General features: G+C 52.4%; 1 protein-coding gene across 2 annotated transcripts in view; it reads right to left on the bottom strand.

Moving 5' to 3' along the window:
- Positions 1-683: 683 nt before the first annotated feature.
- The window catches only part of casr (calcium-sensing receptor), a 61,059-nt gene continuing 49,196 nt past the window's right edge, over positions 684-12,546 (bottom strand). For both annotated transcript variants that reach the window (XM_031896429.1, XM_031896430.1), the window contains exons 5-7: positions 10,765-10,995; positions 9,043-9,166; positions 684-2,404 (exon numbers count right to left, since the gene is read on the bottom strand). In XM_031896429.1, coding sequence (XP_031752289.1) covers positions 1,011-2,404; positions 9,043-9,166; positions 10,765-10,995 — 1,749 coding nt within the window. In that variant the 3' untranslated portion in view covers positions 684-1,010. The remainder of the gene's footprint in view (positions 2,405-9,042; positions 9,167-10,764; positions 10,996-12,546) is intronic.

The raw sequence follows: 12,546 nt of genomic DNA on the forward strand, positions 1-12,546 counted from the left end.
CCCTATAACATACACAGTGGAACACAGCACCCCCCCCCTCCCCCGGCCCAGCTATGCATCATGGGAATATTATTACTCTACAGTATTTACAGCATCTATGTGTCATTATGGGTAATGTGCTACATACAGACTATAGTGCGACATTGTAGGCTCCGTACAGACGTCTCATTGGGGGTCATCCTGTTGGGGGGTTGGGATTGGGGTGCACTGAATCCGCTACTTTAGGATCCGGCCGAACCCTCTGCCCCACGGCGCCCCCTAGTTTTGCTATAGGAGCTGCCAAAAAACATAATTATAGATGCAAGAAAATTCACCAATGAGAGTTCTACTCATTATAAATGCAAGAGAAGTGACCAATGAGAATGCTGATTCCCTGTGTCAGGCCCCTTGCTGGTACCTTACATATAGAGATAATGATGGCATTTTCCCGTCATTATATGGCACAGGAATCAGACATGGGGATAAAGGGACAGACTTGTTCAGTGCTGGGAAACTGTGCTTATTGCTCCCAACTCCAATTGCAGGAACAGAGAACAGGGAGCCGGATTTACTCACATCAGCTGGGATTCTCATTGGGGGAAAGTTTTTTTGGGCAATATTGCTTTAAGAATACAGCCCTGATGTTGCTGTACTACAGCTCCCAGCATGCCTCACCCTTCATTATATGTTACATTATTCTGGGATTTGTAGTCCTGCAACAGCTGAGTAACGTTTGGTTGAGCCGCAGGGTTTACTTCCCCTTTAATCATTCGGATTCGGTTAGGCCAGAGGAATGGATTCGGGCGAATCCTGGATTCCGTGCACCCCCACTTTGGAATGAACCCTATTTCCCACACTGATATGAATAAACATTTACAAGGCAGTAAGATTTGGGGGGGCTACGCCCGACGTATGTCTCGAAGGAACTGTCTTTGCTTCTCGGTGGAGCCGGGGCCCCAAGAGACAAGTTTAACAGAGTTCATATCTCCTAGCGGGTTCTGCAGAGCCACCGCTCCGTGTAAGTGCAAGTATTAGGAGTTCACCGCATTCTCTGTGATGGTTCCGTCGGTGACGCTCTTGGAGTTCCCCATCTGGGGCAGATCTGCGCTCTCGGGTTTGACCGATTCTAGGGATCCGGCCTCGTCGATGTTGGAGGCGGTTCTGAAACTGGACTCGCTGCCGGCGTCGCTGTTCTGCAGGGGGAGGAGAGCGCGGTGCCGCATCAGACTGTCGTCGCTGTTCTTGCCTTCCAGCGAGTTCTTGGCCCTGGTGGTTCTGTTGGACACGGCGTTCCTTTGGGTTTCGTCGAAGCTCAGCGACAGGGTGACGGTGCCGCTGCCGAAGCTGACTTTCTGCTTGCAGGCCCGGTTCTTGTCCCCTATGGAGAAATGCTCGTCGTGGTTGCTCTTGCTGCTGATGGAAGAGGACGGCGTGGAACCGGTGGACCCCCCGAGGCTGTTGGACCTCTTGTGCGAGACGTTGCTGCGCCTCAGGGTCGCCCTGGCCGCCACCTTGAAAGCGTGGGCTACGGTGCTGCAGCGCACTTCTTCTATGGTGTTCCTGGACGGTTTGAAGAGGATGATATAGACCTTGTTGAAGAAAATACAGGCCAGGAGGCCGAAGCTGGAGGCCAAGATGGCGATGACTTCGACCGCGGAGACAAATTTGCCGTAGGTGGAGGCGTAAGCGGGGATGAAGGAAATCCAGACGATGAAGAATATGAGCATGCTGAACGTGATGAACTTGGCCTCGTTGAAGTTCTCCGGAAGCTTCCGGGCCTTGAAGGCAAAGAAGAAGCAGATGGCAGCCAGGAGGCACGTGTAGCCAATGAGAAAGCCCAGGGCCATCAAGGAACCTTCGTTGCACGTAATGAAAATGATCTCGTCCTCCAGGTCCTGGTTTCTGTAGCTCCAGGGCGGCGCCGTGTACAGCCAGATAATGCAGGTCACGATCTGCACGAAGGTGCAAAGGAACACCAAAAGGAACTGCAGGTTCAGGCCCCACCACTTCCTCTGGAAACTGGTGGGGATTTTGGCTTCAAACACCAGCAGGATGCGGTTGGTCTTCACCAGGATGCAGGAGATGCACAGCACGAAGCTGATGCCGAACGCCGGCTGCCGCAGCCGACACGTCCAGTCCTGGGGCTCCCCGAGGAAAATCAGCGAGCTGGAGAAGCAGCAGATCAGGGAGAACAGGAGGAGGTAGGACAGTTCCCGGTTGGTGGCCTTGACGATGGGGGTGTTGCGGAACTTGATGAAGACGCCAAGGACAAAGGACGTCAGGCAGATCCCCAAGATGGCGAACATGGTCAGGGCGATGCCGAAGGGCTCCGTCCAAGACAGGAACTCGATCTGCTTGGCGATGCAGGAGGTGTGGTTGTCGTTGGACCAGTAGTCCTTGGCGCACTTCTCACAGGCGCTGGCATCTGGCAAAGCAAACACAAGCGCCGTTATTCATGGGCATAGCAACCGGGAGTTGGTTATGTATTGGCATAGCAACACTGGGAGCCGGTTATGTATTGGCATAGCAACCGGGAGTCGGTTATGTATTGGCATAGCAACCAGGAGACGGTTATGTATTGGCATAGCAACCGGGAGTCGGTTATGTATTGGCATAGCAACCAGGAGACGGTTATGTATTGGCATAGCAACCGGGAGTCGGTTATGTATTGGCATAGCAACACTGGGAGCCGGTTATGTATTGGCATAGCAACACTGGGAGATGGTTATGTATTGGCATAGCAACACTGGGAGCCGGTTATGTATTGGCATAGCAACACTGGGAGATGGTTATGTATTGGCATAGCAACCGGGAGCCGGTTATGTATTGGCATAGCAACACTGGGAGCCGGTTATGTATTGGCATAGCAACACTGGGAGATGGTTATCTATTGGCATAGCAACCGGGAGCCGGTTATGTATTGGCATAGCAACACTGGGAGCCGGTTATGTATTGGCATAGCAACACTGGGAGCCAGTTATGTAATGGCATAGCAACACTGGGAGATGGTTATGTATTGGCATAGCAACCGGGAGCCGGTTATGTATTGGCATAGCAACACTGGGAGATGGTTATGTATTGGCATAGCAACACTGGGAGATGGTTATGTATTGGCATAGCAACCGGGAGCCGGTTATGTATTGGCATAGCAACACTGGGAAATGGTTATGTATTGCCATAGCAACACTGGGAGATGGTTATGTATTGGCATAGCAACCAGGAGCCGGTTATGTATTGGCATAGCAACCGGGAGCCGGTTATGTATTGGCATAGCAACACTGGGAGCCGGTTATGTATTGGCATAGCAACACTGGGAGCCGGTTATGTATTGGCATAGCAACACTGGGAGCCGGTTATGTATTGGCATAGCAACACTGGGAGATGGTTATGTATTGGCATAGCAACACTGGGAGCCGGTTATGTATTGGCATAGCAACACTGGGAGATGGTTATGTATTGGCATAGCAACACTGGGAGCCAGTTATGTATTGGCATAGCAACACTGGGAGCCGGTTATGTATTGGCATAGCAACCGGGAGCCGGTTATGTATTGGCACAGCAACACTGGGAGATGGTTATGTATTGGCACAGCAACACTGGGAGCCGGTTATGTATTGGCATAGCAACCGGGAGCCGGTTATGTATTGGCACAGCAACACTGGGAGATGGTTATGTATTGGCATAGCAACACTGGGAGATGGTTATGTATTGGCACAGCAACACTGGGAGCCGGTTATGTATTGGCATAGCAACACTGGGAGATGGTTATGTATTGGCATAGCAACACTGGGAGCCGGTTATGTATTGGCATAGCAACACTGGGAGCCGGTTATGTATTGGCATAGCAACACTGGGAGATGGTTATGTATTGGCATAGCAACACTGGGAGATGGTTATGTATTGGCATAGCAACACTGGGAGATGGTTATGTATTGGCATAGCAACACTGGGAGCCGGTTATGTATTGGCATAGCAACACTGGGAGCCGGTTATGTATTGGCAACTGGGAGCCAGTAAAAATATCTATGGAAATGTTTATTATTTCACTTTAGCATGCCCTGATCCTAGTGAACTTCAAAGGAGCTGATTAAACAAATTACCAGTCCACTTAGAAGCCCCTAATAATCATCTTCTAAGTTTGTTCAGAGGTAGATATGGAGTTCTGAACAAATTGCTCTGTTTATAAAGGAAGGGAGGGGCTATAGGTGGATACTGTCCCTTTAAGACATGGAACAATTTTGGATGTGATTTTTAATCCTTGACGTTTATAGGAGTTTCCGGAAAGTTCCAGGCGGTTCCCAGACAAGCAGTGTATGTGGCAGTGGGCGGGTGGAAGGGGATTCGGGGCCCTTAGGCCCTTGTCTTTGGCCATTGTAGTAGGGAGTTGGCTCATGTGCCCCTACACCAATAAACAATGCTGTATTTTTTTGATAGGGTTTGTTTACCCTTTAGCAGGTTTACATTTAAAAAGATCAAATCTGGGAATAATATAATAATATAAGATTCTATAGTAGAAAAACTCTAACCATATGGGAGATACAGCAGAGAGCGGTGAGTTACCGGCCAAACTTGCCCCATTAATATCTGCCCAATTCTAGGCCAGCTATTGGTTGGGGAGGCCAGTTGGGAGGGGGGGGCCCATACACGGGCAGAATTGGTCCGAATTGGTCTCAAGTAAAGTAGCTAAAATCTGCCCGTGTAAGGGCGCCTTAAGGGGCCAGTTTATCAATAGTACTGTCTCTGTTGGAATCCTTTCTCGCTTTGTATCCCAGTCTGGGTGCAAATCTGCATTTGAATTAGGATGGATGAGTGTTAGCGCCCAGTGTTGCGGGTGTTAGCGCCCAGTGTTGCGGGTGTTAGCGCCCAGTGTTGCGGGTGTTAGCGCCCAGTGTTGCGGGTGTTAGCGCCCAGTGTTGCGGGTGTTAGCGCCCAGTGTTGCGGGTGTTACTGCGCAGTGTTGCGGGTGTTAGCGCCCAGTGTTGCTGGTGTTAGCGCCCAGTGTTGGGGTGTTAGCGCCCAGTGTTGCGGGTGTTAGCGCCCAGTGTTGCGGGTGTTAGCGCCCAGTGTTGCGGGTGTTACTGCGCAGTGTTGCGGGTGTTAGCGCCCAGTGTTGCGGGTGTTAGCGCCCAGTGTTGCGGGTGTTAGCGCTCAGTGTTGCGGGTGTTAGCGCCCAGTGTTGCGGGTGTTAGCGCCCAGTGTTGCGGGTGTTAGCGCCCAGTGTTGCGGGTGTTACTGCGCAGTGTTGCGGGTGTTAGCGGCCAGTGTTGCGGGTGTTACTGTGCAGTGTTGCGGGTGTTAGCGCGCAGTGTTGCGGGTGTTACTGCGCAGTGTTGCGGGTGTTAGCGCCCAGTGTTGCGGGTGTTAGCGCCCAGTGTTGCGGGTGTTACTGCGCAGTGTTGCGGGTGTTAGCGCCCAGTGTTGCGGGTGTTAGCGCCCAGTGTTGCGGGTGTTAGCGCCCAGTGTTGCGGGTGTTAGCGCCCAGTGTTGCGGGTGTTACTGCCCAGTGTTGCGGGTGTTAGCGCCCAGTGTTGCGGGTGTTAGCGCCCAGTGTTGCGGGTGTTAGCGCCCAGTGTTGCGGGTGTTACTGCGCAGTGTTGCGGGTGTTAGCGCCCAGTGTTGCGGGTGTTACTGCGCAGTGTTGCGGGTGTTAGCGCCCAGTGTTGCGGGTGTTAGCGCCCAGTGTTGCGGGTGTTACTGCGCAGTGTTGCGGGTGTTAGCGCCCAGTGTTGCGGGTGTTAGCGCCCAGTGTTGCGGGTGTTACTGCGCAGTGTTGCGGGTGTTAGCGCCCAGTGTTGCGGGTGTTACTGCGCAGTGTTGCGGGTGTTAGCGCCCAGTGTTGCGGGTGTTAGCGCCCAGTGTTGCGGGTGTTACTGCGCAGTGTTGCGGGTGTTAGCGCCCAGTGTTGCTGGTGTTAGCGCCCAGTGTTGCGGGTGTTAGCGCCCAGTGTTGCGGGTGTTAGCGCCCAGTGTTGCTGGTGTTAGCGCCCAGTGTTGCGGGTGTTAGCGCCCAGTGTTGCGGGTGTTAGCGCCCAGTGTTGCGGGTGTTGGAACAATTTTGGATGTGATTTTTAATCCTTGACGTTTATAGGAGTTTCCGGAAAGTTCCAGGCGGTTCCCAGACAAGCAGTGTATGTGGCAGTGGGCGGGTGGAAGGGGATTCGGGGCCCTTAGGCCCTTGTCTTTGGCCATTGTAGTAGGGAGTTGGCTCATGTGCCCCTACACCAATAAACAATGCTGTATTTTTTTGATAGGGTTTGTTTACCCTTTAGCAGGTTTACATTTAAAAAGATCAAATCTGGGAATAATATAATAATATAAGATTCTATAGTAGAAAAACTCTAACCATATGGGAGATACAGCAGAGAGCGGTGAGTTACCGGCCAAACTTGCCCCATTAATATCTGCCCAATTCTAGGCCAGCTATTGGTTGGGGAGGCCAGTTGGGAGGGGGGGGCCCATACACGGGCAGAATTGGTCCGAATTGGTCTCAAGTAAAGTAGCTAAAATCTGCCCGTGTAAGGGCGCCTTAAGGGGCCAGTTTATCAATAGTACTGTCTCTGTTGGAATCCTTTCTCGCTTTGTATCCCAGTCTGGGTGCAAATCTGCATTTGAATTAGGATGGATGAGTGTTAGCGCCCAGTGTTGCGGGTGTTAGCGCCCAGTGTTGCGGGTGTTAGCGCCCAGTGTTGCGGGTGTTAGCGCCCAGTGTTGCGGGTGTTAGCGCCCAGTGTTGCGGGTGTTAGCGCCCAGTGTTGCGGGTGTTAGCGCCCAGTGTTGCGGGTGTTACTGCGCAGTGTTGCGGGTGTTACTGCCCAGTGTTGCGGGTGTTACTGCCCAGTGTTGCGGGTGTTACTGCCCAGTGTTGCGGGTGTTACTGCCCAGTGTTGCAGGTGTTACTGCCCAGTGTTGCAGGTGTTACTGCCCAGTGTTGGGGGTGTTACTGCCCAGTGTTGCAGGTGTTACGGCCCAGTGTTGCGGGTGTTACGGCCCAGTGTTGCGGGTGTTACGGCCCAGTGTTGCGGGTGTTACGGCCCAGTGTTGCGGGTGTTACGGCCCAGTGTTGCGGGTGTTACTGCCCAGTGTTGCGGGTGTTACTGCGCAGTGTTGCGGGTGTCAGCGCCCAGTGTTAGCGCGCAGTACCTGCTGAACACCCAACTGACCATTCTGCTGAACTGACCCAGGACCTTTAATTGGTACAAGTACCGGCCCGTCACGCCCGCCCCTGCCCAAAGGGACCCTTCGCATTCCCGAGCGCTGGATAATAACCCCCCGTGTGCCGGGTGGGAAGGAAAAGGAAGATTCTCGGCAGAGGAGCGAGAGATGGGGGTGAATTCCTGCACGAATGTCTCTGCTAATTGGGCAGCTGGGTGCAGGGAATGTAAAGCCCCAGGGGCAGAAATCTAATGGCCATAAGGAATCATGGGTAATGAATCCCTGTTCCCCAGGTTCTGCCCAAGCGAGTTGCTTAGTTATGTACAGGGGAAAGGTTACATTCCTGGGTCAGGCACCTTTAAATTAACTCTTAGTTTGATACAGAGAGTCATATTCTGGGACAGTTTGCAATTGGTCTTCATTTTTTATTATTTGTGGTTTTTCAGTTATTCAGCTTTTTGTTCAGCAGCTGGAATTTCAGTAGCTGGTTGCTAGGGTCTTGTTTACCTTAGCAACCAGGCAGTGAGTTGAATAAGAGACTGGAATATGAATAGGGGAGGGGCTAAGAGATAAGGAATAAAAAGTAACAATAAAACTGGAGCCTCACAGAGCAATAGGGTTTGGCTGCCAGGGTCAGTGACCCCCATTTGATAGGTGGGAAGATGTAGCAGGGGAAGGCAAATTATTGTTTGTTTTTTTATAGTTTTTAAATACATTCTATAATATACTGAAAGTATTTGGAAGGGCCGCCCTGCTGTGTAACTGCACATCTCTGCTTTAGGGAAAGGGAAACGTTACAGCGCTGTGTAGGTTGCGACTCATGAATTCTTTCAACAGAAACAGAATCCACAAAAGCAAAAGTACAAAAATGATTCTGTGTGCGGAAATATCCTACATCAGCCTCCGAGTAAGGATTTTGCCTGGGGAACGTTAGTGTTGGGGGGGGAACGTTAGTGCCCGGGGGGGGGGAACCATAGTGACGGGGGGGGGGACCTTAGTGCCGGGGGGGGGGGGGGGGGGGGGGAACGTTATTGCCGGGGGGGAACCTTAGTGCCGGGGGGGGGAACGTTAGTGCCGGGGGGGAAGCATAGTGACGGGGGGGTGGGGGGGGAACGTCAGTGCCAGGGGGGGGGAACCTTAGTGACGGGGGGGAACCTTAGTGCTGGGGGGGGGGGAACGTTATTGCCGTGGGGGAACCATAGTGACGGGGGGGGACCTTAGTGCCGGGGGGGGGGAACCTTAGTGACGGGGGGGAACCTTAGTGACGGGGGGGGAACCTTAGTGGGGGGGGGGGGGACCTTAGTGCCTGCAAGTTCCATTACCGTGCCAGTGCCAGATGGTTCCATGGAGCGTCAGCGATTAAACTAAACTTGGCCCCTTCCAATAGGCTGCTGATCCCCATTAATCTGCTAATGACCCCCCCAATGGGGCCCCTACAAGAGATGGGAAATGGAGGCTGGGGGGAAACAAAGTGAAACAGAAGAGCTTAGAGCTGATCTGACAGTTACACTGAGATTTCCTCCATTTTGAAAATGTCGTTTAAAAGACAAATTCACAAAACTGTCAGTCTGTCACCAAAAACTAAAAAGTGGCGGCTGAGGGGGAATTTGGGGGGATTTCTGTGAATACGGGGGAGGGGTTTCACACCGGTTTTACTGACACTTTTACTCCAAAATGGGCTCTCTGCACTTTTATGAATTCCCCCCAAAGTGTCGGCTAAACGTCACAGTCTGGAAACTGTCGGTTTAAAGACAAATCCCCAAAAGTGACAGAGACAGAGGTTTGTTAATAAGGTGGGAAATCCGATAGTTCTGTCTCCCCTTTATTTTGTCTCAGTATCACCCCCCCCCCCAGGATTCCCACACACAGACAGATACAGAGAGGCGGAGCTATGCCGGGGGCGGGGCTGTACCTGTCTCGTCGCTGTATTCCCCATCGGGGCAGTCAACGCATTCGAAGCAGCAGGTGGGTTTCCCCTCGATGATTCCCTTCCGGGTCCCTTCCTGGCAGATTTGGCTGCAGTTGGAGAAGGGGACCTGCCCCCACGGGAGAGTTGGTGTTAGTGGCGCCCCCCCATACAGTACAGCTGAACCCCCACATCACTCATAAAGGGGATGTTCCTCTGTGAGTTACTGTGGTGTAGAGAGGGATATTCTGAGACAATTTGGCCTTAATTTTTTATTATTTGTAGTTTTTTAATCCTTTCCCTTTCAGTTCAGCAGCTCTCCGGAGAGACCCTGAATGCACAGCTAAACAAAATAACTAAAACACTACAAATTATACAAAAAGAAGACCAATTGCAAACTGTCTGAGAATATCACTCTCTACTAAGAGTTAACTCACATCCCCTATAAGAAGCCGAGGGCAATGGGCTGAGAGTTTATAATGGATTCCTTTTCTGGCAATCAGCCCCAATCCCTGATACAGATATCAATGTGTCTCTGCTGTTATTGCCCCCTCACCCTGCCCCCAGCCCAGCACCCAAGCCCTTCTGCTCAGCTCCCAAGCCCTCCTGCCCAGCTCCCAAGCCCTCCTGCCCAGCTCCCAAGCCCTTCTGCCAGCTCCCAAGCCCTCCTGCCCAGCACCCAAGCCCTTCTGCCCAGCACCCAAGCCCTTCTGCCAGCTCCCAAGCCCTCCTGCCCAGCACCCAAGCCCTTCTGCCCAGCTCCCAAGCCCTCCTGCCCAGCTCCCAAGCCCTCCTGCCCAGCTCCCAAGCCCTCCTGCCCAGCACCCAAGCCCTTCTGCCCAGCTCCCAAGCCCTCCTGCCCAGCTCCCAAGCCCTTCTGCTCAGCTCCCAAGCGCTCCTGCCATCTCCCAAGCCCTTCTGCCCAGCTCCCAAGACCTTCTGCTCAGCACCCAAGCCCTTCTGCCCAGCACCCAAGCCCTCCTGCCCAGCACCCAAGCCCTTCTGCCAGCTCCCAAGCCCTCCTGCCCAGCACCCAAGCCCTTCTGCCAGCTCCCAAGCCCTTCTGCTCAGCTCCCAAGCCCTCCTGCCAGCTCCCAAGCCCTCCTGCCCTGCACCCAAGCCCTTCTGCCCAGCTCCCAAGCCCTTCTGCTCAGCTCCCAAGCCCTCCTGCCAGCTCCCAAGCCCTCCTGCCAGCTCCCAAGCCCTTCTGCTCAGCTCCCAAGCCCTTCTGCCCAGCTCCCAAGCCCTTCTGCCCAGCTCCCAAGCCCTTCTGCTCAGCACCCAAGCCCTTCTGCTCAGCTCCCAAGCCCTTCTGCTCAGCTCCCAAGCCCTTCTGCTCAGCTCCCAAGCCCTTCTGCTCAGCTCCCAAGCCCTTCTGCCCAGCTCCCAAGCCCTTCTGCTCAGCTCCCAAGCCCTTCTGCTCAGCTCCCAAGCCCTTCTGCCCAGCTTCCAAGCCCTTCTGCTCAGCTCCCAAGCCCTTCTGCCCAGCTCTCAAGCCCTTCTGCCCAGCACCCAAGCCCTTCTGCCCAGCTCCCAAGCCCTTCTGCCCAGCTTCCAAGCCCTTCTGCCCAGCTTCCAAGCCCTTCTGCCCAGCTTCCAAGCCCTTCTGCCCTGCACCCAAGCCCTCCTCCTGCCAGCACCCAAGCCCTTCTGCCCAGCACCCAAGCCCTTCTGCCCAGCACCCAAGCCCTCCTGCCCAGCACCCAAGCCCTCCTGCCCAGCACCCACCTCTCGGGAGAAGCCGTTCCACAGGATTTTGCTCTCGTTGATGAAGAGGCGCTCGCCCACCTTGGCATAGACGTTATAGTACCCGACCTCCTCGAACACAATGGAGTCGTCCTCCTGGGAGAGGTGCCAGTTGATGATCGAGTAGTTTCCCACCAGGTCCCCGGAGTCATTGAAGTCCACCTGCTCCCCCATATTGTTGGTGAAGTTGAGGTGCCGCAAGTGTTTCAGCAGCTGCGGGGGGGGGGGGGGGAGATATTATTAGTTAAGCAATAACATTGCTTATTGAAGTGTTAAGAATCACCCTATGTGGCTTAACTCTGAGGTAAAGAAGTTTATAGGGAAAAAAAGGAAAGCTTTTAAGAAATATAAGTCAGAGGGGACAGTAGCTGCGTTTAATGAATATAAACACTATAACAAGTGTTGTAAAACAGCAATCCGGAAGGCAAAGATAGAAAATGAGGAGCGCATCGCGGCCGAGGCCAAGACTAACCCCAAAAAGTTTTTTAAGTATATTAATAGTAAAAAGATGCAGGTTGAGGGTGTGGCCCCATTGAGTTATAATAACAATATGGTTACAGCGGATACAGAAAAGGCAGATGTGCTTAACCAGTTCTTTTCTTCTGTGTATACAGTAGGGGGAGCCAGTGGGCCAAGTCCCACCCAATAGCTGCACTGTTGCCTCAGCTCCAACTATACAGTGGTTGGCACAGGATATGGTGCTTAAAGGGTTACACACGATAAATGTAAACAAGGCACCTGGGCCAGATGGAATACACCCTCGGGTACTGAGAGAGCTAGGGGCAGAATTGCAGTGGCCCTTGTTTCTGATATTCTCAGACTCTCTTTCATCAGGTATGGTACCTAGGGATTGGAAGAAGGCGAATGTCACTCCCATATTTAAAAAGGGAGTAAGATCTCAGCCTGGCAATTATAGGCCTGTAAGTTTGACATCCGTGGTGGGCAAGTTATTTGAAGGCTTGTTAAGGGATCACATTCAAAATTATGTAGTGGAGAATGGCATTATGGGTAGGAATCAGCATGGCTTTATGAAGGACAGGTCATGTCAGACCAATTTAATTGCTTTTTATGATGAGGTAAGTAAGAAGCTGGACAGTGGGGGGCAGTAGTGGGACAGTGGGGATGCAGTAGATATAATCTATTTGGATTTTGCCAAAGCATTTGATACCGTTCCCCACAAACGACTGCTTTCTAAGCTAAGGTCTATTGGTCTTAGTGAAGCCGTTTGCACATGGATAGAAAACTGGCTACAGGATCGGGTACAGAGGGGGGTTGTTAATGGCACATTCTCTACTTGGAATAAGGTTCTCAGTGGGGTCCCTCAGGGTTCTGTACTGGGTCCACTTTTGTTTAATTTGTTCATAAATGACTTGGGGGAGGGTATTATGGGTAATGTATCAGTGTTTGCAGATGACACAAAACTCTGCAGACCAGTCAATTCTATCCAGGATGTGACATCCCTGCAGCAGGATCTTGACCAACTGGCAATCTGGGCAGCTAAGTGGCAGATGAGATTTAATGTGGATAAATGTAAGGTCATGCACCTGGGATGTAAAAACATGCAAGCCCCGTATACCCTTAATGGGACTGCACTAGGCAAATCCATAATGGAGAAGGACCTTGGAGTCCTTGTAGATAATAAACTTGGCTGTAGCAAGCAATGCCAGGCAGCAGCTGCAAGGGCAAACAAGGTTTTGAGCTGTATTAAAAGGGGTATAGATTCACGGGAGGAGGGGGTTATTCTTCCCCTTTACAGAGCGCTGG

Source organism: Xenopus tropicalis, chromosome 2, assembly GCF_000004195.4.
Source record: "Xenopus tropicalis strain Nigerian chromosome 2, UCB_Xtro_10.0, whole genome shotgun sequence".
NCBI lineage: Eukaryota > Metazoa > Chordata > Amphibia > Anura > Pipidae > Xenopus > Xenopus tropicalis.